At 40.7% G+C, this 27,346-nt stretch overlaps 2 protein-coding genes across 4 annotated transcripts in view; both read left to right on the top strand.

The window, feature by feature from the left end:
* The window catches only part of ATOSA (atos homolog A), a 47,753-nt gene extending 41,356 nt beyond the window's left edge, over window positions 1-6,397 (top strand). For all 3 annotated transcript variants that reach the window (XM_065688057.1, XM_065688058.1, XM_065688056.1), the window contains 2 exons: window positions 643-842; window positions 5,799-6,397. In XM_065688057.1, the coding sequence (XP_065544129.1) occupies window positions 643-842; window positions 5,799-5,952 (354 nt within the window). In that variant the 3' untranslated portion in view covers window positions 5,953-6,397. The remainder of the gene's footprint in view (window positions 1-642; window positions 843-5,798) is intronic.
* A 4,563-nt stretch (window positions 6,398-10,960) lies between these two features.
* ARPP19 (cAMP regulated phosphoprotein 19) lies at window positions 10,961-22,652 on the top strand. The gene is made up of 3 exons (XM_065688435.1): window positions 10,961-11,147; window positions 15,989-16,111; window positions 19,359-22,652. The coding sequence occupies exons 1-3, from the start codon at window positions 11,103-11,105 to the stop codon at window positions 19,527-19,529; spliced, it is 339 nt and encodes a 112-aa protein (XP_065544507.1). The 5' UTR covers window positions 10,961-11,102; the 3' UTR covers window positions 19,530-22,652.
* The last annotated feature ends 4,694 nt before the right edge of the window (window positions 22,653-27,346 follow it).

The raw sequence follows: 27,346 nt of genomic DNA, 5'->3' as shown, positions 1-27,346 counted from the left end.
AGAATAGTTGGGGACACTGTGGCTTTGAACACGTAACAGAGAAGTAATTGGGCCACAGTCCAAATTCTGAAATCCTTCTAAAGGGACTAAGATTAAATACTCAGTTGTATCTAAATTTTGTAACATTTTAACACCACCTATTTTTTATTTATTTATTTTTTTGTAATAAAATTAGAAAGTAAATCACAGTCGTTGCTTAAAATCGAAGATCTGCCTCTTTCTTTTAAGAACCCAGTTCAGGGTAACACACTTCAGGATTAAAAGCAGAGCCCACCACTGTGCTTCCTGTGAGCATATTGTGTTTAGAAAATAGTGTAGACAAAAAGCTGACTGAAAAAATAAATGGGGAGGGATGCAGATTAACAAAACAGTATTCATACACTGGTGTTTCATTCAGATGAGGTTGTGTTTAGTATTATATTTAAAAGTGGGAATTGCTAGTAGCTGAGGTGTTGAAAACCAGAAAAACTGCACAACATTTTTACATAAACGTTTCTGTATGGCACCAGAACAAAGTGCATAGAGGATGGTGACTATTTTGGCAGGTGGAGTTTCTTTGGGTTTTGTTGTTTGTTTGCTCATTTATGTTTCATTAATTTGCCATCTCTAAAGAGTATTGCATCGAAGTATTTGTCTTTTCAGACCTTATTTAACCCTAACAAAACTGTGGTGAAGATGTTTGTGGTGATCTACGACTTGAGAGAAATGCCAGCCAATCATCAAACATTCCTACGGCAAAGAACTTTCTCTGTTCCTGTGAGACGAGAAGTCAAGAGAACTGTCAATAAAGAAAACAGTCAACAGACTGAAGAAAGGCTACTACGCTACCTCATACATCTGAGGTAAGCCCCTCAGAGTTAACAAAAGAAGCCCCCAAAATCAAAACAACCCAAACAAACAAAACCACAAAAAACCCCAGGTACCTCACAACATTTATCTCATGATTTCCTTCCCAGCCAACCTTTCTGTATACAGACTGATTTACAAAAAGAATGCCTTTAACTTTGGTCCTGAAGCTAGACACCAGTGGAAGAAGAGCTAATAAATAATTTGGACTCTGCTTGGGAGAAACAAAGTTAAAATATAAAGCTCTTTTTTTGGCATTGAAGTATCTTGTAGAGCCTTGTAAAGCTTAATAGTAAGAGAGATCTAGTTCTGGCTGGATCAATGTACTTCTTTTGAGGTTACAGGAAATAGTGAGTGTGGATGTTACATGGGGAAAAGCCAAAACTAAGGATCAATGTAGAGAAGGTGCCCAGTGTCCCACACGCATGCCTCTTGACCAGAATAGCTTGTAATATGAAAAGCTTTCTGAGTGACTCCTAAAAATACAGAGGTTAGTGGTAAAAAAATGTAAATGCCTGTTCCATGATGCAAAACTGCTGATAATGCCTTTCACTTTATAAAATATTCACACAATCTTCCTTAAATGATTTACAAAGCACTGCCTGAAACCAGATACTGTGCTGCTGCTCTCAGGAGGTTCTGGAGACTGTAGTTTGGAACAAAGGAGGAATGGTGGATATACTCTGTCCTTCTCCAGTGTGCAGACTTTTGCCTGCATTGTGGAAAAGAAACCACATATGTGCAGACCCAGTGCTTTCACTGCAGCACTTGGATAAAAACAATGGCAGCTGACATTCTGGGGTGAGCAAGCAAAACAAAATCAAATCTCTCATACTCTTCTCTTTAACTTGTAGCATTACTTCGGGTACATACCATTTTCCCTATTTAGTGGTGCTGATTTCTACCCAGCAGACTTCTGAAACACAACTTTGTTTAGGGCAGCGATTCCAGGCCAAGCTTTCCCATTAAATGAAAGTTGAAAGCATAAAAAAAATGCATTGGTTTACTGGAGTGTGAAAATAGCATCCTGCTGAGGCTGCTGAGCTGTGTTTTCATTCTGAATTTTAGCCTGGATTGAAATTCACCCTTTCAGGCCGCACTACCTTGCCATGTCTAACTTGAGAATGTGGTTCTGGGCTAAATTCTGAAGAAGAATGTGTAGGCCGAATAAAAGGCCCCATTCACTTGTATGTTGAGCTAACTGATGGAGAGGAACTGGGGACAAGCATCAGCTGCAGAGGTGGGCAAAAGTCTGTGGCCAACTGGGTCTGGCATACAGGCATGGAGAGTTGTAGACTTGTGTCCCCCTTCAATTTCTGCTTTAATGTAGTTTGTAAATTTGTTGTAGACTGGCTCAATAATTACTTCTATTTGAGGGCAAACCTAGTTTCCTCTCTGTTGGCTTTTATAGCTAGAAATCTTCTTTCATGACCTTCCTATTTCTGATATCCTACTGAGAAACAGAAATTCTATTTTGATTCTTCCAGTTTTGAAATACCTGTACAATTTAGCTCAGCTTTCAGGCATCTAATAGGGATCAACTCATGGATTTATAATATGTAATTTGAAATGCATCCATTTCTGGCTGAAGAAAACAATGTTTAGCTGCTTAGTTTGGAAAGTAAGCACCTGCAGAGTGTGCCAGAAGTTCTTTGCTTCAGAGATGAACCCAAACTGTGGGTCCTTTCTCACAATTGGAGAGCTACAAAACTCCTTGAAATATTATGGGAGTTTATGTTAATCTATCTTGTGATTTATTAAAGAGTACTTCAGATTTTACAACTCTGTTGTCAATTTAGTAGCCTTCTTTACTAAAGATGGATTTTAATAACGAGAGCTTAAAAAGTCTTAGTATACTAATTTCTATGTAAGTTGTTTTTCAAACTTCATTTTAAAAAGCAGCAATGTTTCCTCAAACCCGTTTTACTGAAAACTTGTACACAAACCTAAAAAAATTTAACTATTGAGGTTTTTTTTTCTGTTATTCAAGTTGGCTTAGAACAGCCTTTCGGTTTTAGCTGCAGCAGTTGTTGAAAACAAGCATCTTAAGCTTGCATGTTGAAACTTCATTTAAAAAAACAAATGAAGTCACCACCAGTAAGCTGCATTGTGGTCGCATCTGCTTGCGAGGCCTTAATCACAGTTGTCAGCACTCGCATTATGAAAGCTCCTTTTCAAGTGGTAATGCAGCAAAAATGCTTGCACAGGTCTGGAACTTAACATTGGCAGCCAGATTTTCTATAACACTCTTTCAAATGTCAGATTTATTTTGTATGCAGCTTCTGCATGCAGCTTTGTATGTTTGAGATACTGCTCAATATGCCATTAGACTGTATTTGTACCCACAGCTACAGTATTGAGATATAAAATGGAGCCTGAAAGGACAGCTGAGCTTCATTTACTATTAAGAAAATCAAGAGTTGCATCTGGAGTTTCAGTCATTTCTTGGAAATGTTTTGGGGATCAATTTTTTGTTGCATGTGAAGCAATGATTTTTGCATTGTAATTTATCTACTGAGAGTTGCGAGTCCAGCTCTGCTCATGCCTCATTTCTGCCCAGTGTCATGAAGGTGATGACCATCTAGGTTTCTAGGTCACATTCTGGCATCCCTATAAAAGACAATTAAACAGTTAACCTGCCCAGAGCTCAGCATTTTTCCAAGTATTTAAAGCTTGGTCAACAGCTTTAGTTACTGACATTGCCTCTTTAGATTGCATGGAGCATCGTTGCTGTTGCTTAACAGCTAAACAGGGGTTGTTACTGAAGTCTAGGTGGAGGGTAAGCTTGAAACTGGTTGTTAAAAGTAGTGATTCCTCAAGGTGTTAGAACTTCAAAAAAGAAAAGATTTCCTCATGTGGCATATGAAAAATTTACTGGTGTAAGCTGAAGATACCTGCTATTACTGACGTACTGGTTGGGCTTTGATCTTTCTGATCTCTCAGCTTTTTTCATGATCTCAAAATTTGTATCCTTGTCCTAATCAGTTTACTTACATATTTTACAGATGGTGTTGTATAGTCTTTTCCACTTGCAAAACATGTCTTGCTACCTATGTTTTTGTGCTCATCCTGCTATATCCTGTTTCTGTGGCTTACTCTGTTCTTTGTGAATTGTGATGGCGTATAAAATATATTGGAAGGGGTTTATGCTTGTATTTGTTATTTCTTCAGTAATGTTTGTCACTTTGTTTCCTCTGTCAGACTTTCTAGCTCATCTGATATTTGTGTGTTTAAGCCTTCCTGTATTTGTCTATTGTAACTGTTCCTAGGACACCATCTGTCAGAGACCTTTGTGTTTTTCTTGATTCCTCTACACAACACTACTGAAGCTGCCACAGCTCTGGAGCCAGTGCCATGCTGGCCCACTCCATCACCACCCCTCAAGGGTGGTGTATGTAATGGTTGTCTCTTGATTATTCCAATGCATTCGCATGTATGAAAGCACTATTTCTAAATCCCAATTACTATGATGAACATTTCTCAAAGAAAAAAGGTGATGGAAGCAGAGATGAAAAGAATCCTCTGAATTCTGTCTCCACTCATAGAATCATAGAATCATCCTCAGTCCTTGTGAAATGTCATGCTCAGAAAAGCCACGTTACAGGGAAGTGCTATTTTCTGGGCAAAGGGAGTCTTGCAGAATTTGCACTAATAGAAAATAGTAAGCTTGAGAAGTTTAAAAATAGACCCTGCTAATTATTTTCTGATAGATCCACATGTAAAATGGGAATTGAGCTCTACTTTATGATGGTGCTCTGATAACTAGATCTGTCTGTTCGGGATGAATTAATTTCAATCATAGTTTTGCTGCAAAAGATCTTTCAATATTTTACTTTTCATTTTAAAATGTCTTAAGACCTACATGCTGAATTAACTGAATTAATATGTTCAGTTTGTCCCTCGCCTCTTTCAGTCTTCCTTCTTGTGCTCTCCTCCAGAGTCTTGTCATAAGATAGAATCCTCTCTCCTTTGCCTATCAGGTAAAGGGCTTTCACGCTGACAGCACCAAGCAAATAAACTGTGATGGATGGGAGCTCTGTGGGAGCCAGTAGGAGCATTCTGCTGGACCCCACCACGTTTAATGTCATTGACAGCTCTATCTAGGAGAGCAGGATTTTCCTTTGTCTGGCTGTGGGGATGACTACAGGCTGTTTTACATCACTTGCCTGAATGAAATGGGGGCACAGAATCCATTTCTACAACCTGGCTGCCCCAGGCGATGAAACCTTGACATATCTTCTGTAGCTGTCTCTTTCTTGCCTGTCCCAATTTCAGCCTGATTATGGGTAGGTTTAATCTAAGAGGTATTACTTTTGCTTCAGAGTGGTTCAGTGGGTTTACTTTGGCGATTAGGCCAGTGAACTGTAGTCTCTTTGAAATAGCTCGGTGCAAAAACCCTTCCTGTCTGCCTGCAGAGATCCCTCTACCTACTGCTTCTTGAGTTGGACTTCAGTTTGGCGTGTGCTATAAAGCAGTAGTAAACTTCTTGCATGAAGAGAGTAATGAAGTCTGTATAGTAGCTAATAGTGAGATACATGTATAATATGTATATATGTCTTTGTTGATAGCTGAGCTTTCCCTTTTCTGTGTGCTTAGGCCACCCTCTGGGCATTTTTAGGAGTGCTCACTGAAGAGCACTTCCTGCCTTTCTAGATTGCTGAGAGCTTTAATATTCAATACAGAAAATTGCAGTGGGAACTTCAAATATTCCATGCTACTTTCAGAGCTGTGCACCACATTGGTGATTAGGAACAGAACCTGTCAATGCTGAAGGAAACAAAGTAGATCAAAAATGTTAGGTTATTCTTTGTTCTTTCATTTTAACTTGACTTTGTGTGTGTTCACATGTTGGGGTTTTTGCCTTAATCTCTTAAAGGAATACATTTTATTCAATCATATTTAAAAAGATGAATCTTTTGGTTTAGATAATACAGATATTTGTATCTTTTCAGGTTCCAGAGTTCTAAATCTGGAAAGATCTACCTCCACAGAGATGTACGGCTCCTATTCTCTCGGAAATCCATGGAAGTTGATAGTGGCGCTGCATACGAACTCAAATCTTACACTGAATCTCCAACAAATCCTCAGTTTTCACCAAGATGCTAGCAAACAATGGCAAACTGAAGTATTCATTTTACTGTTGATTACTCCTTATGAGCGAAGACTGGTAGAGGTGGCAGTATAAAGTTAAGTCTGTAAAGGAATGAAAATAGCGCTCAAGAGAGAGAAGGTTCTTATGTGATCCTGGACCAGTTTTTGAAAGGTTTCTGGAATGAGCTTTGTGTATTCCAAGTAGACTGGAAATATACTTTAATCTTTTTGTACTGTTTTAAAACCACTTCATTGGATGTGTTGCAATAGCAAATTCCCAAGTTAGTTTAGTGTTTACACTTTTTATTTTATTTTTCAGTTATTTAATATTTAATGTTTCATTTAATACTCAAGTGATGTTTGTCTTCAGTGTTCTAATGTAGCATAAATCCTATGTAAAATCATACTATGTATTTTTGGCATTAATATTGAAATCTGAAATATATACAGATGTCTTTAATCTGTGTGATGTTTTAAGTGATATTCATTTAAGTTATTGCAAATGGGGACAACTGGTGAATTTCCATAACATTTCACACTATGCAAGCATTTAGCTTTCTTTTTTCTCTTTGATGGTACCCTCTTCCTTTATTTCCTCACATACAGATTTAATAACACTTGCAACCATAGTGCAGGCTGTTTCTTTACTTACACATGCATTCAGATCATTGGTTTGATTCATATTTTACTCCCTCAATTTCTTCCTTTGCCTAAGGGCCACTTTAATTTTGCTTTCTGTTATTAGTTTTTCTCACACACAATTCCTGCCCTCCCCCATTTGATTTCTCAGATTGTGTTAAAGGATGTACCGTGCAAACAAATTAGTATTTATATCTTAAATATATGCAAAAGCTATGAAACTTGTACTTTTTGTTTTATTTTTAGATAAGGAGGATCTTCATGTAATCCTAAATATTTTTAATAGGTCAAATCTATTTAGGCCACTAGGTGGCCATAGGAAGTTTTACTAGAAATGCTACATTGGGCATATAAATCTTTTCCAGTATGTATGTGTATTCCTAAACCAAAATACAGCCAGAGAAACAGTTTATGCTAAGTGTTAAACTGTGTAACTGAGAGAAATAAAGCTAGAAGCATTTGATTATATTTGAAGTATATATCTAATAATGAAGCTTTGCAATGTTTGCTGAAGATCTCAACTGTCTTACCTTGACTTACACATTCTTCTTTACATGGCTGTAGGTTTTCAGTGGGTAATATGAAAGGTGACCTTCATACTTGGGAGTATAACACACTTATCTGATGAAGACTCTGGAGAAGGAATGAATGTGCGCCTTGTATATTCAGCAGTGCCCTTAGATGAGAGAAGTCAGTGTATCGTGAAATCTCCAGGAAGTCTGCCAGGGAAAGTAAGGGAGACCAGACTTTCCAGATGATGCTTATTGACTACCTTGTATATTCAAATCCCTGTTGCTGTAAAAGGGCATTACTGCATCCGTTCCCCAGTTCAGCAATATTTTCCCCTCTGATACACTGGATTTTCAAAGGTTAGTTAGCATTTATTTTATAGAGATTTGGGAAAACTGTACGTGAAGAGATTGTTTGCCTTTTCTAGTCATTTGCGTTACCTGTGAAACTGGGAAAAGGCTTTTTTTGGTAGCAGAAGACACCTGCAGTTATACTTATACAGAACTAGACTAGTGTAATGAGAATGTGTCCTAGTTTCTTTGTGGTTACTATTGAGTCATAAGCAAGCAGCATGTATCCTCAAAGTACTTTTTGTGTCATGGTGCACATCTGCTTGCATACTTGACAAAAAAAAAAAAAAAAAAAAAAGGATGAGAAAAGGACACACTTTTAATTGAAAAGTCGCAGTTCACCTATACTAGATTAACTTTTTATATTTTGCACTGATAATACACAATGTATATTTGTGTCCTCTTGATAACTTTAAAGGACTTCTTCAAGCCTTTTCTCCCTCAAGAGTAATATATTGATTCATTTTGTGCAGTGAAGAAGTGTGGATTTTGACTATGTGGTCACTGCAAATCATGCCTAGGAAATAAATTTGTATTGACTTAAACAAAGTACATCTAGTTCCTGTATGGATTCAGAATGAAAGTGACCTTAGATTATCCATGCACAACTTTGATTTAACAAAGCCATTCTCCATTTATAGCTTGATCTGAGTTAACACTTCCTATTAGGGACACACCTGGAGAAATGCTGAATGAATAAAATATGAGTTGAATTCCACACGACCTTCTATGGATAAGTTAAGAAATTAGACTACAGGCTAATTTCTGAGAGGGCATTTGCTGCTTCTCTTTACTCAATAGGCTAAACCACATAGAATTATTCTTGATAAACATTTGAGTGGTTTATGAGGGCCTCCATAGATGGACACTCAAGTAGCCTCTTCCAGTGTTAAACTACACAAGTAAGCTATTTATGATGTCCAATTAAGCCTTGCTGCAGTTGAAGTCAAATGCTATTTGGCCTTTTCACTATATGCCAAGAAAACAACTTAGTTCTTGTATCTCCCCTCTCAGTCTGTTTTTTCTAAGACAACCCCCGACTCTTCAGTCAGCATTGCCTTTTACATTCTGCACATCTCACCATTCTAGCTCTTTCCTTTCTCCTGGCCTGAATCTGTCTTGAAACGCCTCAAGTAGACACACCATGCCAAGCAGAGCCTCTCTGCCAATTATACCGGAAGGACTGGTTGATAAGTCTTATGGATTAAAGTCCTCTTAATACATCCTATTATACTTGGGTTTTTAGTATCAAAGATGTCAACTTACATTCATCTTGCAATCCAGTATAACAGAAGTGTCCTACCTGCTTGTTCCCAATATGGTAGCTTTCCTGGATGTGATGCTGTTGGAACTTCATTCTCTCAGTACCCAAGACCTGATCTGTTTGAATCTGAATTGCAATTAGTGAATTTTCTAGTGTTCTTGTAGTTTCTCTTACTGAATGTAATTTGCTCCTGTTGAAACTGATGAGCAGTACTGGCCCTGGGAAGCCCCTTTGTGAAACCCTACTAAACACAGCATTGCTGTCTGAAAAATTGATTGCCATTTCCAACAGAACCTGCAGCCACCGTATTAAAGTTTCATCTAGTTTAGTTTCCCTAATTTGTATGCAGAAGTGCAGAAGGCATCTGGAACTTCAGCCACCTTCACCCACTTCTCCACATGGTCTGTTTGCTTTCATTAAGGGAAATATGATTGCGTGAAACCCTTGTTCTTAATTGTGAATTTGCATCTAGCTCCTCGGTTTCTTTTCTGAGTGCTTATTTTAGATGATCTCTCTGGTAATTATTGATTAGACAGCTTAATTATATAGCTTGTCTTCTGTCCTTCCCTTACTCCTATTTAAATTCAGAAATATGGCCAAGCTATCAGTCTCCTGGAAACATACTAATTTTTTGCACGTTCCTATATAGATGACCACTAGTTACTTGGAGATTGCTTCAGTCAGTTCTCTAAACCCTAAAGGTTAATTTTTCATCCAAGTTGAATACATTCACCAGATAAGAAAACCAGTAACTGATTCGAGTATCCCTTAAACTGATCTTCCCTTATTCCAGCTTGAGGTTATACTCTGTTTAGCTAGCTCAATTATGCCAGATTGAACAAAACAAACCTGAAGACCTTTGGCCTCTACAAGGTTTGTTCAGTAATTTTCATTATGATTCTGTGCCCCTTTGTCTTCACGATCTGCTTTAGATGCACATCTCTAAAACACTGACCTAGTTTCTGTATTCTGCTTTCTTGTATTTGAGGCTATTGAAGAACTTGTGCTTTTCCTGAGGTTCTCAATTTACTTCCCATCCTTCCTCTTCACAGCATAGCTTACATTTGTTCCCTTCAAGAAAAAAAATTGCTAAGGATCTACTGAGTCCTCAAAACTGTTTTCCCTCACATTAACGTCCTAAGAGGTTTGAAAGAAATTCCTGCAGTCTGCATCCTTGTCTGCTATCACTGCTTTGTTCTGTTCCCTTTCAAAACCCGTGGTCTTCATCCTTTTCATGATCATTCCTTCTACCTGCTGCTCTGTTTCTTGCTCCTCCAGACCATTTCTGCCTGGTTTTGCTAGAAGGAAATGGGGCACACCCACTGCTATCACTGCTTTTTTATCATTAGGAAGCACAATGCTAGTGTGTTCTGTGATTTTCATGTGCAATCTGCCCTGCTGTATCCCTTTCTGAACACGGGATATGCGCATTCCTTGAGCTCCATGCTACTACACAGTCCTCATCTCTGGACAAATCTCTGTTGCTTAAAATGACTCTTCCAACTACTGGTTTGGGGACCTGTTAGTAAAATTCAGCTATGACAAAATCACTGACTAAAACAGAAGCTATAGACTTCTTTGACCTGGCTCAATCTATCCTCTGGATCTCAACCGCACAAAGCCTACCCATGCCCATCCCTGCGGGCTGTGCTGCAGCCGGTTCCGATTAGGTGTGGGCAGGGGCTGCAGTGCGGATGGAGAGCGTGTGCTGGCTCCTAGGGAGAGCGGCGGTGGGAGGGCTGTCAGAATCACAGGACAGCAGCCAAGGTGCCGGGAAAGGATGCTCTGTGGAAGTACCGTAAGCGTGCATTCGCTTAACTGAGTGTTAAGTAAAATCTGTACCTTGATGCTCAATCCCCGTACTTCGGGATCCCTGAGCACTCACTGACAGTGAGCTATTTAAAACCCTCCTCTATGTTCTGAGAGTCCCAGGGAGGTTGCTGTTCTGCCAGGAGCCAGACAGAGAGGGAACGAATGGTTTATATACTTGAAACCGTGCAGGTAACAAGTTTCGGCGATCTGAGACCTCCTGTCCTGTCAGCCGGTGTCTGGGAGTTAAAGCTCCTCAGGTCAAGCTGCCGAGGGCCCGAGAGCTCATGTTAACCAACCGGCAAGGCCTTTCCTTGCCTACACCGGGGGACGGCCGCCCCGCGGAGCCAGGGCGCCGTGCGCACCTCCCGGCGCCTGCGTCCGCCACAGCCGCGGAGCGCCCGGCACCGGACGTGAAGTCACGGGGCGGAGACGGAAGCGGCTGCCGAGCGCGCGCGCAGGAAGTGTGGTCCCGGCGGCGCTCCGTCCTGCGGGCGGCCGCCATCTTGTGCGGGGGGCGGTGGTAGCGCTGCGCTGCGCGGAGGAGCGGCGGTCGCGCCTCCCTCTCCCGCCCGTCCTGCTGCCGCGGCGCCATGTCTGCCGAGAGCCCCGAGCCCGCCTCGGCCGAGGAGCAGAAGGTGGGTGGCCGGCACCGCCGCGGCACCGCCGAGAGGCAGGAGCCGTCCCCATCCGCGCGGGACCGGCGCCGCCATGGCCGGGTTTCCCCCGCACCCGGCTCCCTCAGCCAGGGCAGCCTCGCGGGCCGCTGCGGCCCGTCGGGCAGCGTCTGCCGGTGCTGGCCGTGCCCGGAGCCCCTCAGAGCAGCGCGGTGCAGGGGGAGCGGGCTGCTCTCCGCAGCCGTCCTCCGTTCGGGCGGCATGGAGCCCGGGGCCTGCGGCGGGAGCGGCGCGCCGCGGGCCGGGGCTGGAGGCGGAGGAGCGGCCCCACCATGTTGGCCTCCGCGCCTCGGGATTTCTGTTCTCTACTGGATCGCAGGCGTGCGCTGGCCTGGGCGGGCTCATGGCGCTTCCCCGCTCGCAGGGCGCCGGGTCCTGCCTGCCAGCGCGTACCGCTGTCGGGGCCGCGGCGGTAATCCGGTGGCCAAACGCACGTTTTGCTTTGAGAAACGTTTCGGGTTTTGATTTCAGTTGTTTCAGAGGACAGATCCCCAACGCACAATGGCTGTGACCTGTTCTAATGTGGGCCTTTAGAGCGAACAACTGGCTGGGTTGTCTTGGGATGAAGCTATTACGTCATCTCTGTAGCTCATAATTTTACAGTTCAAGTGGGGTTTGGCCTCACAGGTGACTGTGCTGTTAGCAGCTCCCATCTGCGGGTTGTGACGTTAAGAAGTCGTTCGGTTTTTAGTATGGTCATTGCTGTGTGGACTCAGTTGTGATCTCCACAGCTATTTCTGGCAGGGAGAAGTTACGAAACAAACACTGCTTTGGAGGACGCTGAAAGAAAAAGCTGGATCTGTTTTAGCTATCGGTTATTTGTTTAATAATTCGCAGTTTGTAATATGAGTTAGATGTACAATAGAGCTTTGAGGGTAAATATGGAAGGATACTATCTCAATAGGTGCAGTAATCAGAACCAACTTCTGTGGCAGGTCTGTAATCTGCTTTTAAATGCGTGCTCTGCAGCTTGACATAATGTTCATCTTCGGTGAACTGCTGGAGGGATACTGTTCCTGTTCAAAGCCTGTAAAAATAAGTCCCTGGCCTATGCAGTGCTCCTAGAATAGCTCTGTAATAAGAGCAGAGTAAAACATGTGGCAGCAAGTTTATTGTGATGCCTTCTAGTGTGTTCTGGTGAAGTCAGGTGACTGGCGCTGGTTTTGCTAAGTTTCAGACTCAAGTCTTGAAAAGCAGTGCTTATGCATGGGCTTGAAAAATTACCCTTTACCTGACAGGCAGGAGTCCCATTCCGGTATGCTAATTTAGTTTTGATCTGATGAGGTGTTCAAGACAAATTAATAACACCAATAAGAAGAGTTTGGATTGCTGTGAGTTCATGTCTTGTTAGGATCCTGTGATATCAGTGCCATGCAGTTTTAACCTCCACTAAAACTGTTCGTCTGCATAGGCAAAATTCAACACTGACTCAGTTAATGCTTAGCTCTGAAATATAAATAACCTATTTTGCAGTACTTATATATATGTTTAAAAAAGATGAAGCCCCTAAATGAACTTTGAGACAGCATTTTCATGACCAGACCTCTTTTCTAGACTGTCCTACTATGCTTTCTGACTCGTGTGCATGTGTTAAGTGAGAAAGGTGTTAAACAAGAGGGTGATACACATTGAAAACTTGCCAAAGACAAGCGTTTCCTGTTCTCCGTGTGAAAACTCAGGATAGTGGCAGGGGGAAGTTCAACAACAAAGAAACTTTAGACACTGGAGAACATATGCCTGGGTGACTGACTTTTTTTGCCTTAAAAGCCATATTTTTTCAGGAAGCTGTTGGAGGTGGTGCATTTTGTTTCTAGACTGGCCTTTGCCACATAAGTTTGCTGTAGAGTTGTGCTCTTGTCCCTGTTGTTTTCCTATTTTCTGTGTTCCATTTTGTTTAATAATTTTTGCTAAAGAGGATCAGCGCTTAATACCAGAATTCTAAAAGCCTGATGGCTCTTTCTTTAGCCGTGCAGTTTAGTTGCCCAACAGATACAGAACTTTATGCTGCTGTTACCTCTGTAAAGTTTAAAAGCAAAAGCTATATTTAAATGAGTTAGGTAACTACTGCCTTCCTGGTAGATCCTTTTAATGAAGTAAGCAGACTTCATTAGCTGTGTCAAATTCCTGTAGAGATCTAAAATTATAGCTTTTGTGTGGTTGTTGCTAGGAAGAGGAGCGTGGTATATCTTGACATCCTCCTCCCCAGTCATGTGTTAGTCACTTTCTGTTGCTTCTGTAACTCAACAGAGGATGTTATAAATGTAAGATCAAGCCTTGCTGGCTTGAGTTAGAGCTGTTGCAGCTCAGCAACACATCTCCAGGAGTGCTGAAGAAAGTCTAGTCCACAGAAGGATATAAGGTCAGGACATGCATGCAGTGATCTTCTCCAGAAAACTATCTCGGGTCTCGGCAGTCTGTGGTTTAAAATTCTTCTGAGCTGCCAATGAACATATCCATTTGCTTTCTGAATTCTTCTAATTTCTTGGCACCCCTTGTATCCTTTGGCATGGATTCTGCAGCTTAACTGTATTTTATATGAAGAACTGTTGTCTTAACTATTTTTTGAACCTGCCATGGCCTGGTTTTGTCTGACACCCCAAGTCTTTGTGTTGAAATTCTTCCATTCTTGCATAGTTTTTTTGAGTCTCAGTTGTTCTTGGTCATCAAGGGTAAGTGACCATAGTCTGTATCCTTTTCAGCTGCATTGATGCATAACATGGCATTTTGTGTTTTGATTGCCTGGTGTGTGATGATTTGTGAGCCCTGTGAGTTTGCATAAATGTCTCCTTTGATGCACCATGAATACATATTTATGTAAGCTATTTATTGTTGGCCGGCTGTTCTTAAAAAAAATAAATCTCTTGGTTAGTTTTGGCAAAACATGCCCCTGAAATGCTTTGTCTGTTGGCTTAGCAGCAAGTACTGAGTGATTCAGCATTAGATGTTGAAAGTATTTAGCTGAAAGGATTGCTTTTGAGAAAATCGTGTCAGTGTCGGCATGATAATAAAGCACAATAGGAAGGACAGCAGCTGAAGAATGGTCTTTATAACATGTGAAAACAGTGGTCTTGGCTAGTATGATTGTATAGTGTGAAATAGCTCTATGTTCAGTAGGGTCAGGGAGACTTTACCCTTTATATGTATTTTTGTGTTTTGCGTAGTATTGCCTAGCTGTGTTTTCATCTAATAAAAAGCATTGGTTCCTGTCTTCATAAAGGTTTTCTTTAACTGTTACGACAATTTCCTTGGTAGAACTGTTAATTCAGATTCTCGCTGTATTGTGCAAAGCACTCTTTCATATGTCTTGGTCTAATGGAGCAGCTAGCCAGTGTTACATTCTAAATCTGTTGTTATAACCTTTGCTTTTGAGGCTTCTGACCAGAAATATGTTGAATATTATATAGACTGTTGAGTTTTTATAAAGGAAAGTACTGGGAGTAGGCTAGTGTGGTGGCTCTAGTTCTTTGGCAGCTCTGGCTTAAATAGCTCCCAGCTGCTTCTGTTCCTGTGCCCCCCCTGCTTCTCTGCTAACATACCTGTTTGTGCTGCTGCTTGGTTAAACAGACTGTGAAAACTGATCCAAATGAAACATAGCCCAGCGGGGGGCAAGGTGGTTATTTTTCTGTTGAATTATTTTCTGTAACCCATTCATGTGGAGTACACGCAATCATGCTGAATGATTCAAAGGACGGTGACACGGATGGAAAGACTGTGAAGGGGATGCCTAAGCAGCTCTAAGTGCATATGAAACCTTAGTTACACATGAATGAAAGGCCCTCCTAATTTCAAAGATAATTCTTATTTCCTGCCTAAAAGTCATTCTCTGACTTTGGATGGTGATAACAATTCAGCACTACAGCAGTCAGTGGAAATCAATGTATATTTTTCCTGAAGTAGCAACGATATGCATGCAAAACTAAACAAAAGCCTTAGCCAAATATTGGAAAGTAGCAAAACAAGAATTTTGAATGGAAGATACTTTAGAAATGATCTAATAGATGAAATTATACTTCATACATCAAGTTACATGAACTGGATTAGAGGTCAGTGTTGAAAGACTGGATGAACAAATTGCAGTTTTTGCCAAATGAGTACCTTCAAATGATTACTTTCAGCATTCACATTTTACAGTATACTCATAAAATAGGCATTTTATTTTACCTAAAAGCACTATCCAGCTGTCTTCATCCTCATAATTTTAGGATAATTATAGACATATATAAATACAGTATTGTTGCTACCAGTATGATAGCAGGCATGTTTTTGAGACTGAGCAGTTTTAACACTGTTTCACAGTGAATATCAACACATTACAGTTAGAACAGTTATGCAAACTAGATTGTGGCAATGCATGTGCTAGTCTGTCTGTGCAAATTTATGATCAAACGGGCAGTTGAAAAAATTCCTTTGGTTCTTCCCCAGCTCTCAGCATTTGTTTGTTCTTAGTGGAACCCTTGTGTTGACAAAGAAAAAATAAATTTGTTTAGGGGCATTTTTTTCCCTTTTTTTTTTTTTTTCCTTCAAAATCAAATAATTTAATTTTGGTACAGACTATTTTTATGTGAAGGAGGAATGCTTTGGTTAGATTTAAACACGTCTCCAGGAAGGGTATCTAAGATGGGAGGCTCAACTCCTACAGTTGCTGTCAGTATTCGGGAGAGAATGTATGAAAAGGTCTAACCAAATAATTATGTTCGCTTGGTAGCAGCAGTTGGCTGCTGGTGAATTAACCTGTGAAGGGATTCTGCATAAATAGTTCATTATTGCGTATTTCATTTACAGCAGTGCTAATTGTCTTTCAGGAAATGGAGGATAAGGTGATCAGCCCAGAGAAAGTTGAAGAAGCAAAATTGAAAGCAAGATATCCTCATCTGGGCCAGAAGCCAGGAGGCTCAGACTTCTTGAGGAAGAGGCTTCAAAAAGGAGTAAGTTATTAATTGTTCACAGGGTATGGACAAGAAATTCCAAAATCCCTGTATCTCTGTGTTTGGTGTTTGGGTTTTTGTTTCTTTTTTCCCCCTGCTCCATGGGCCTTTGTGAATAAAAGAGTGCTGAGAAATTTAAACTTTGTCTGTAAAAGCACAAGGAAGACAAATTTGTTTCCACAAAACAGATGCCAAATTGGCAGAATAGTTGTTCTACAGCAGCAGTGGCTCAACTGCATTTTATAGGAAAAAATTGAATTTAAAAGCTGGCTCAGTGCTGCTGTGATAGACATCATAAAAGACTTCATAATAAACACTAAAGGTCAGAACCTCACCCCTGTTTTGTACTGATCTTGCCCATTCTTAAGTCCCAGAAATGACCGCTCTTGTTGTCCATGTTTTAGCACATGAAAGCTTAGTGTCTGCTGAGTTACACCAGGCACCATCTGACATCAGCGGCTTGAGAATGGTGGTATGATTCTGAATATATACCCTAAGGAAAAACATAGTGATAGAAGAATGAAGAGTGAGTTAATATTTCAGTATTGTTCCACACTTAACCAGTGTCTCTTATTTTCTTAGTTATTCAGCTGGTTGTTTGGCTGGTTTTATTTTTAGTTTAATTATTCATAAAGGTGTTATGTAATGCCTTCCAGGCACACTGGAACCCTGTTCTTGGAATAATCCTAGAATATCAGTTCTTCTGATGGTGCTTTTATTGCTGTCATGCTGTTTTCTTTTTCTTCCTCTTTTTTCTTCCTTTTTTTTTTTTTTCACTATTGTCTAGGCCCTTTGAGTGCATGCAACGATTCCAAGTATAAATCCTTCGCAAACCAGCTGTTGGAATTTGGTGCTGATCTAATTCTGTACTACCTGGTAACATCTCGTGGGAATTGTTAAATGTTTTCTGAAGAAGCTTTCTCTCATAAGTTGGAGCATATGCAGCATAGTTAATAGCTGCTGGGCATGGGCAGGTAGATCAGGTGACTCCTTTTGTGAGTTAGGCTGTTATCATGGTCAAAGTCAGCCTAAATTAGACTTCAGTGGGTTCAGTGCACATGTAGAGACACAATGGAGAAGGTTAGTGTGTATTGCAACGGTAATACAGGAAAACAGCATCCACTCCCTAAGGGCTGATGACCATAAAGGAATTATGGTTGCTTGCACTCAGTGTAACCGTGACGAAAACTCACCAACAGTAACAATCTGTACAATATCCTCATTTTGATGAAGTAAATGAGGAAACATTTTTACTTGCTATAGAGCCTGGTGTATTTTGGGCTGCTTGGATTGCTGAAGCTTACAACAGAGTGAGGAAAGTGAGTATATTTCAGATCATGTTTCTGACATGAAGATACTGGGACAGATATCGTCAGTTCAAAAGGGATGATCAAATACAGGCCATCTATGAAAAGGTAGAGTAAATCAGAGGAAAATACAACAGTAAGTTGAAGGAGGTAATGGACTGATATTCTAATGTATGAAAGACGGTGGATTTTCTCAGATATTCTTCTAAATGTATGTACTTATCCATAGCCCAGATTTTCTTTGTTTTGGCAACTAGGACACACTTTACCCATTGATAATTGTTCTCCAGAAAAGTTCTGCATTGGGTACACACACCATTATTATCACACTTTCTCCAGAATAATAGTAGATGAGAACTATGTGATACCAAGTTCCTGTAGAAGGATTCTGTTTGGAGCTCTTGCATGGACAGAAATAGATATCCATTAACAGCAGTAACACATCTAAAGAGGGAGCAGTTCTGTTATTACCTAGTTGTCATTTAAAAGTTTCATTTGGTTGCTGTAGTCTTGAAGGGCAAAATAGGAAAGCCTCCTTCCAAATTAGGTTATGGTATAACTTGGTGTCTGGTCTGCAGATTGCAGTGTTAGAACATTATGGTATAAATAGAGGTTACACCATCTAAAGGACTGAATTGTGAAGGTTTATGAATAAAAGTGTGTGATTCATATGTACTACTGACTGCATGGGAAAACCAGATTTGGTAACTTAAGGTTGTGGCAGGGAGCATTGAAAGCCTTCTTCAGGAGGCCTTGTGTAAACACCCATACCTGCCATCCTTAGGTAAAGGCCTGTTAAGTCAGGAGTTCAAGTTATGTCTCTCTAACAACTGTTGAACGTTTTGCAGCTGGTTAGTTCTAATGCAAAATGAAGAGTATAGTAGTTAATACACAGCCTGGAAGCACTTAGATGTAGCAGGTAGTGATGGCTGCTCAACTGATCTATGAATAAGCCTATATTAAGCTAACTGGGGAGGGTTCTCTCCAGAGTTTGTGATTGTAAGCAGCAGTTGCTTGTGTAAGTCTCCATCCTGAATCTAATTTTTTTGGCCTTATATGACAATGTGTTCAGAATCATGAGTTGCAAGTACCTTAACAGTAAATGTCATAGTAAGATGTAAACAAAATAAACTTTTCCTGCAAAATGTGTTAATAAGCAGTTGAAGACTTGATTCAGACCTTGGATGAAATTCCATGCCTCCTCTTACCGTGGTACAGATGAGTCATAACAGTCATCTGGCTTTAGCATCCATAGGTAACTTGTTATTTTTAGAATCAAACAGAAAACATTGTTAAAGGTAAAGCTAATAAAAATACGCTGAAATAATAAGGAACACTGCTTTAGAACTTCAAACTTAATGTACTTATTTTTGTATTCAGAAGCCTGGTGTGTGGGATAAGAATTTCCTTCACGTAGTGGTTTTCTGAGTGACTGCACAGTAGATTTGACTTTGCTAATCATTGGTTTGGGAACTTTAGGGATGGTAGTTTCACTGTTTTAATGTATGCAGATAAGAGCGTTTCTTGTTAGCATGCAGTTTCATGCCGCTTTGATCTTCTGGTATGGTGAAGCAGGCTCTTTTCTCCACCTGCAGTTCATGCATTGTTTGGTTATTCTATGTAGCAGAACTTGTTCGCTGCAACAGAATTCACAAATGTGAAGTTTTACTCTTGGAAAAACACTTGGGAAAGCAGGGGCAAAAGTAATGTGTGAGTTTAATGGTATGTGTAGAACCATAACTGTACATTTACTGTTACTAATGTTAAGAGTTCAGATATGTGTGCCTAATAGTCCTCATAAGATTTTATTTTTAATCAACGTAAAGGTAACTGTGCCAAATCAGGATTTTATAACTGTGTTTAAAATTTAGAGAATCTACTTTGTGTGTATGAATTCAGTAAGATTTCAGGCTTTTAAACATATGTGTTTTGTCTTCCAGCAAAAATACTTTGATTCTGGTGATTACAACATGGCTAAAGCAAAGATGAAGAATAAGCAACTGCCTACTGCAGCACCTGACAAGACAGAAGTCACTGGTGACCATATTCCTACTCCACAGGATCTTCCACAGCGGAAACCATCTCTTGTTGCTAGCAAGCTGGCTGGCTGACGAGAACAGCTGAACTGCATGATTATTCTCATTCCTGTTATTTCTCCTGAATAGTTATTTCTCACCCTCACATCCCCCTTTTTCTTTCTTACACTAAGTCATGAGACTGACAGCTTTGCAGGTAGCGATAGCATGTGCTGCTATTGTAAGGGAGTACTGTTAAGAGTAAAACGTTTAGTATTTGAACTAGTTGAGAACAATGCACTGAATAAAAAGGACAAGTTTGGTTAGAGCAATGTAATCTACTTGAAAATGTACATATTTGCCCATTTCCTAGTGTAGGACTGGTTCCAGCAAGTGACATCGCAAGTTTTACTTCTAATGTTTCTGCTTTTGTTATTTCATCTTAATTACAGCATATTTGTATTTAATATAACCTCCAGTTGTGTTGGGTTTTTCTTCCGTGTTTGAGTTTGTTGTCTAAAATAGAGGTTTAGACCACAAGTTGCTAGATGGTAAAGCATGTATTAAAACAAAGACCAGGGCTCTGATTGAATTTTGTTTCTGCTTTTGAACTTGAACGGCCTTAAACCTGTTTCAGCTTTAACAATAGAGTTTTTACTTGGGCAATATTTGCCCATTTGGTGTAACTCTTGTGAATCTAGTGCTTATTGACAACTGCCTGTTGAAGCTGGTATTATTTTCAGTTTCGTAGCTTAGGACACACTTTTGTTGAAGATGTGAATGAAGTGTGCATGTGCATAGACTGTTGAATTCACTTTTGTGCCATTTTTGTAAATACAATAGTTTTGCACAACCTTTTGCAAACGTCTATTAGTTTTACATTTTAAAAAGCAGATAATGTGCCAATCAAAGCACAGGTGATTCTGTATATTTCAAAGTCTTGTCCTGAAACTAAGAGCCCAGAATCTTGCTATTGAAAGTTAAAATTGTATACCTGAAATTTGGGAAACACATTTACACTTGACTCAGCCTTATGCTTTTCCAGTTGTATATTTTGATTTTGCAACAGTGTCCAGCATTCAAATCTAAATCTGGAGTTTGTACCTATATTTGGAGACAAATGCCCTTTCAGTTCAGCAACTCTTCAAGCTTTTAAAGCTGAAATGCTCTATCTGATGACATGGAAGATGGATAAATGTACTGATAGCGAGTTTTCTGTGTGGCAAACACCAAATCTAGGCTTGCTGAGGTTTGCTATGCACTTGTCTTTGGGCTATTTTAGACTTCTAGAAGGAGAAGGTTATAATTTTTGTTTTCTTGGCCTCCTGAAGTAGTAGTAAAATACCTCCTTTACTCTCTATTATACAGCAGCCCCTCCTTGGCTTTGGAGAAAGAGAGAACTGGAAGTGGTATTTATACAATGACCTATTGAGAAATAGGTAACTTTTCATGTCAGAAAATAGGAATGAACTTCAGTTCATCTTTATGATGCAGGTCGTAAGTACTAGATAGCCAAAATACAGAGCTGATATAAGGCAGGTAACTTGATGCATTTAAAAGCATGTTTATTCAATGAAATCAGAATACTAAAAGCACAGTATGATCCATAATGTAATTGATTTTCATACAGGTAACCACAGCCTTGAGCTTTGGGAGTTTAGAAACTTTTAAAAAGATCAGTTTACTGAATACCTTTTTCTTGAAAGCAACAGTTCTGAAACAGCCTGTTCTAAATAGAGCACTGATGTGGGTATTGCAAAACACTCTTAAAGATGCATGTTTTCAGAAGGATGTGCTTTTATTGACATATTCAGAAAAGTCTTAGAGGATAAAGGACTGCCAGCTGAAAAAGAATGCTGGCCCATATCTTGTGTAATGCTCTCTTCTAAAGACAAACCATAAGAAAATGATCAAGAGAAAATGAATAATCTTAATTTGGTTTTATTTTGATCAGAACATGGCCAAAGCATTATTGGTGTCTATATAATGTCTTCGGTTCAGAGAAGTCATTCCAGATAATTTTGAAATTGCTAACCTGGTTCTCTTCAAGTCTGTATAGCACCTTTCTAGTAAATAAATGGGCTCTGTCAAATCTGTCCTGATTCCTTATCCTACACTAGTGTAAAAAAAAAAAGTGACTTTTGCAGAACAGGTTGGAGAAATGAACCTACTTGACTTCTTTACATAAGAAAGTAGGCTGGGACAATAGCAGGGAAGCTGGATATATTGAAGCAAACTGCTTTTTATAGATGCTTGTCCTAATGTGAAAATCCCTCTTTATTTTTGTATGTATAAATGAAATTGGAACTTAATGATAGGACTGGGCCTGAAACAAATTTTGAATAACTTAAGGTGACTTGCTGTGTGTTGTCTGGTGCCACTACTCTGTAGCTCACAGAAGGTGAGCTTTCTTGATGTTTGGGAAGGTTTCAAAACAAAAAATAGCCATGGAAATTTAAACATTCCATTCACTTAGTTACAAGTTAGCTGGTCCTGCTGGTTGGACAGCACAAGCTCTTCTGATGTTCACTCAGTGACTTGCAGTTCTTAATAATACTACAAATTCAGCTCTGAATATATTATCCATGTGTATATTTGAAGTACTGTAATACTAACTAGGTCAATGACTGATTATGAGCCTTCACATCTGACAGACCTCAGCAGCAGGCACAGCTATTTTGGTTCTATACACTGTATAAAACTTAAGTCCTATAATCACTTAACAGTAAATCAAACATGACTGCAAATCGATGCTTACTTGCAGCTTACTCCAGCAAGATAACTCAGCTATCCAAACTTATGTACATAATGTATTATATGAGTTTTACCATTTGATAATTGCCTTTTTCAAAGAAAACCTGTCCACACTGTAGACTGGCAGTCCCTTTCATATCTTGCCTTTAAAGATAGAAGTGTTTAGTTATTAGAGTAGTACTCACGTAGGCTTATAATAGCAGATAGCACCAACATTTTATTTGAGATAGTTAAGTGGATTAATTACAACTTCACAGATATGTCCCCAAATCTGTAACACCAAAGGCTTCCCTCTCATTGTTCTTGATGTAGTAGGACAGTGTTTGTGTAAAGGCCACAGGAGTACATTTTGTTGGACATACACCCAGTCGAGATGTTAAGGTGATAAAATTGTCAATTGTTCTTTACAAACTTACACATTGTATAGTATACAGAATAAATTGATCTACTTAGTTTTTATTGCAACATGTCTTGTCTTTACTGTGGTTTCCTAAAAGATACAGGATACTTCGGTATTCTCTGTGGAAAATTTCTGAAACCTAAATCTGGGTACTCTGTATCACTAAAAATACAACTAGGCTTTAGTTTCTAGTATGTTAGACTACAGAATTACTTTAATGTAATCACATTTATATATATTTCAGTGCTTATTTTTATAATAAGGCAATTAAAAGCTTATTGTTTGAAAACTCCGTAACAGATGATTGTTTTGGTCCCTTGCACTGAGTGAAGGTGATATCTATTGGCCTGAACGTGGCAATGTTTTCAAGAAATCAAGATGCTGCAAAAAGTCCAATTTTATATTCAGGTTGACTCAGGTGCTGGTCTTTGTGCACCTTGAAGATCCATGTGGTATATTTACACGATTAGCTGAGTTGCCAAGGTTGTAGTAACCTTCTGTACTCTGTACCTCTAACTAAGGAGAAAAATGTTTGATTGAAGTAGTGTTATGCAGATACTGTGCTGGGGCAGTGCAAAGGCTGCATGAACACTGGCATCAGTAGCCTGAAGTAACTGAATCTCTGGATGGGGAGTGACATCAATCTTCAGGCAAAGAGAAACTTTTTACATATAGGCTTAATGCCCAAATCTGTTTCTAATTAGAGCTGAAGCACGTGCAGTTGCACAAACCTGTGCCCAGAGAAGCTTCACATTTAACGGCTGTGCTCACAGAACATAACCATGTTCTTCAGGAAGGAGGCCAGATTGCAGTAGCTTGTTTGTTTGATGACTGGAGGGCTTTCTGAAGGCTAGACTGGAGGAGCACGCAAGTGGGATAAATGTTTTTGTTAGTTTAAAGTGGCGTTGGGCTGAATGTGTGGTTTGATTATTTATTCCTGCTGTAGTACAAGTGAGCCACCCTCTTTCCAGATTCACAGATTTGGCTTCCCAATTTCTGGCATTTCTAGATCCAGAGTAACTTGAAATCTGAAAATCTCCGTGCATGTTCAAAGCATTCATTCCCACTAAATACTATCCTGAAAATGTTTCTGGAGTACAAGCACAGAGGCAGACATACCCTTGAGCTCAACAGATGTACTTGAAAAAAGCAGTAGTTTAGGCACAGGTGACCGAATTGTCAGTGTCATTCTCAGGCAGTACATCTTTGTTACAGTGATGATGCTGCTTGATCCATGTTCAGAATAAATCTTGTCCGTATTTATAGGAGGCACAGAAGTCTGTTCACTTACTGCTTTGGAAAACACTGGCAAAGCCTCCACTGATTTCACAGAATCAGAATGGTTTGGGTGGAAGGGACCTTAAAGATCAACTGATTCCAACCTTCCTCCTATGGGCAGGGACACCTTCCATTCAGATGGATGTTTATTTGACTTTGGTTTAAAATGGGAAGATGAAGTACTTTTTGTTTCTGACTTTGTCTAAATTTAATAACAGATTTCAGTTGGGTTTAGCGTTTTTTTACCTCACTGCAGAACAGTGTTGTAGCTCCTGTTAAAGAGGACTATGGTTGGATGATGTCAGCTTCCCTTGACAGTATTATGGAATAATCAACTGTCATTGACATCTCCACAGAGACTGGGTTCAACCTCTGCTGGTACTTCTGTGTTAGCATGGTAGGGTTGTTTCCTTACTGGGATTGAGTCAAAAAACAACTCTTTTGTCTTCCTTGAGTAACAGGATTTTCATTAAATGCATGGCATTGAATTATATGGCTGTAATTACAAGGATGCTTAAATGAAAGAATGGGACCTGTGGATTCTACTGACCTTCAGGTCTGTTTGCAGGTGGTGGTTTTTATACTGTTGACAAAAATTTGGCTAATGCATTGGAAAGAAAAGACATATGTGATGTTCTAGAGACAAGTGAAATCTTCCTAGTGTAGGAATAGATGGATTGAGGCAAGCTTTTTGTGTGGAAATTTCATTATGTAGGTTTTGTCTTTTCTGTAAGGCCAGAAAAAAACTGTAAGTAAATCGCGAATATTGTTGGGAGAATATGTGCATGGAACAGGATTTTATCTCTTCTTACGTATCTCTTGCATGGCATTTCAGAGTTCTTAACTGATAACTGTTCAGTCAGTGCCAGCTGAAACCAGCCCGGTTTGTTTTCTGCAGCTAAAAGTTACAGGCCTAATCCTTGTAGTGTGAGAATACAGGAAAGGGTAAGTGGAGGATTTTAGCCTATGAATTTCACAGTTAGCTTCATCTGTCTTTCCAGTGATTAGTTACACCGATGGTCCATGCTGAATATACAAATGCTTTTCTGAAGGAGTGGATAGGCCCATCCACTGTGCCATATAAGCTATCTCATGTTCTTCATATTACCACTACATATTGTTTCTGTGCCTGCAATGAATTCCCTTTCTTGTTTGGCCAACAGAGAATCCACTGCTCACTTGTGGTACAGTGTGACAGCAGAGTAGGAAGTCCTACTTCGGAGAATTTTTCTGCCACAGTTGAACAGATTATGGATGTAAACATAATGGAACATAGATGGAAGAGAAAAGATAGACCTAATAGCAGCCTTCCAGTATCTGAAGGGGGCCTATAGGGATGCTGGGGAGGGACTCTTCGTCAGGGACTGTAGTGACAGGACAAGGGGTAACGGGTTAAAACTTAAACAGGGGAAGTTTAGATTGGATATAAGGAAGAAGTTCTTTACTGTAAGGGTGGTGAGTCACTGGAATGGGTTGCCCAGGGAGGTTGCGAGTGCTCCACCCCTGGCGGTGTTCAAGGCCAGGTTGGATGAAGCCTTGTGTGGGATGGTTTAGTGTGAGGTGTCCCTGCCCATGGCAGGGGGGTTGGAACTGGATGATCTTGAGGTCCTTTCCAACCCTGACTATTCTATGATTCTATGATAGATGCTTTGTAGTCACTTCTGAAAAAACTTACATAAACTCAATTCATAGGATTATTTTCTTCCTCTTTCAGTTTGGGGTTGTTTTTTGGTGGGGTTTTTTTTTTTTTTGATGGGCTTCAAATTCAGTATGAATTCTTCATGTGGATGGTGTCAGCTACATGAGCTGTACATTGACAGCTGGAATACCCTGGGATATATGCTCTGAAATCAAATGCCATAAATGGTCTTTTTGAAAAGATGCTGTGCAAGACACAAGATGAATCTTGCCAGCAACTGTTTGATGCAGGATATGCATCTTAAAGTAATAATTAGGTAGTCAGTCTAAATGCATTACAAACAGGTTGTTTCTTGGCAACTTTCAGTGCCCCCGATTTCTGTCCTTAATGACAGATTTGAAATCCTGGTTTATGCAAATTGTGTCAAATCATAGCGTATTTTGGACTCAGATACCTATTTTTTGCTGGGGCTTATAATTACATTTGGCTCCTAAGCTCCAGCTGTGAATGGCTGATACAGTAATCCACAGCCCAAGCAAACTCCTGAAGTGAGTCTCTGAATTCAGAATAGATAGAGTGAAGAAAGGGTATTGAATACTGGATGTGAAGCAGCGAATGGAGCGGAGGTTCCTGTCCCTTGTGGAAACAAAACAGATTCATGGTTCATACATCCAGATTCTTAGATGAAGTCTGTTAAAGGGGAGTGGTTATACTGTTAAATGAACCCCAAATCACTTTTGTGTTACACATGAAAGATGAGTGGCAGCTTTAGGATATATCTCTCTTTTGACACAGCGCTCATGTGAAGAGCAGCTGCGCAAACTTCTCAGCCAAAAACCCCACCGCTGACCTGGACAGCAACTCGCAGGAACCTGGTCTGGACTCCTTGTAGGCATGAAAGGAAAAGCCAAAAGCAGTTTGGTGGAGTGTGGCAAAAGTCACTGTTTGGAACTTACCTGTATATTGGACCACTTGGACTGGTAGGAGGCATTCCCATGGGGAAGAAGGAGAATACGGAAAGGTAGTATAGCTTCAGTTCTGCCGTCAAAAGAACTCTTGTTGTATTGTGAGCTATAAAAAACACCCACTAATGATTCATAAAGCAATGAGGTGCCACTTTATGACCTAGGCAGAACATGGATTATGCTTTTAATTCCCTTTTGGCACAGACGTTAAACTTGCCGCGGATATGCGCTGTCACTTCGCAGTGAGAACTGGACTTGCTTTTTGACAAAACTCTTTTGGGCCCTCTCTTCAGTGTTTTCAGTAGCGGTTTCAATGTCAAGAAGCAATCAATCTGGAAGAGATGCTAAACAGTGCAAGGATGGCGTCAGGATCAGAGGGAGAAAACCAAGAACGGAAAACGTGGCGCCTGGGCAGTACATGCAGAAACCCCCAATGTGACTAAGTGGGTAGCAGGAAGGGTGCCAGCGGGGCCAGGGGCGGCTGTAGCCCAGCAGGCTGAGGGTGCACAGGAGGCCCCCCTCCCGGAGGGCTGGAGCAGGGCGCGGGGCTCCCGGGGCTGCAGGGCGGGTTGGACGCAGCTCGAGTGGCGCTGCCCGGGAGCTGACAAACGGAGCCGCCGGCGCAGGGACTGCTCCCTCGGCAGGGGCAGGGCAGGGAGCAGCCGCGGGCCGGCCCGGGGCAGCCGGCGCTGCCAGGGCCCCGCAGCGCCCAGCGCCCACCGCCGGTGGGAGGCACCGCCCGCCCGCGCCGCTCCCACAATGCACAGAGCGGCGGCCGCTCCGCAGGTAGCAACATGGCGCGGCGCGCCCGGGCCGCCGCCTGAGCATCCCGCCTCTCGCCTCCTCGCATCCCTCCCTCCCGCCGCCGCCCGGCTGC

This window comes from Lathamus discolor, chromosome 8 (genome assembly GCF_037157495.1).
Source record: "Lathamus discolor isolate bLatDis1 chromosome 8, bLatDis1.hap1, whole genome shotgun sequence".
Classification (NCBI taxonomy): domain Eukaryota; kingdom Metazoa; phylum Chordata; class Aves; order Psittaciformes; family Psittacidae; genus Lathamus; species Lathamus discolor.
This window is presented reverse-complemented; position numbering and strand designations above follow the sequence as displayed.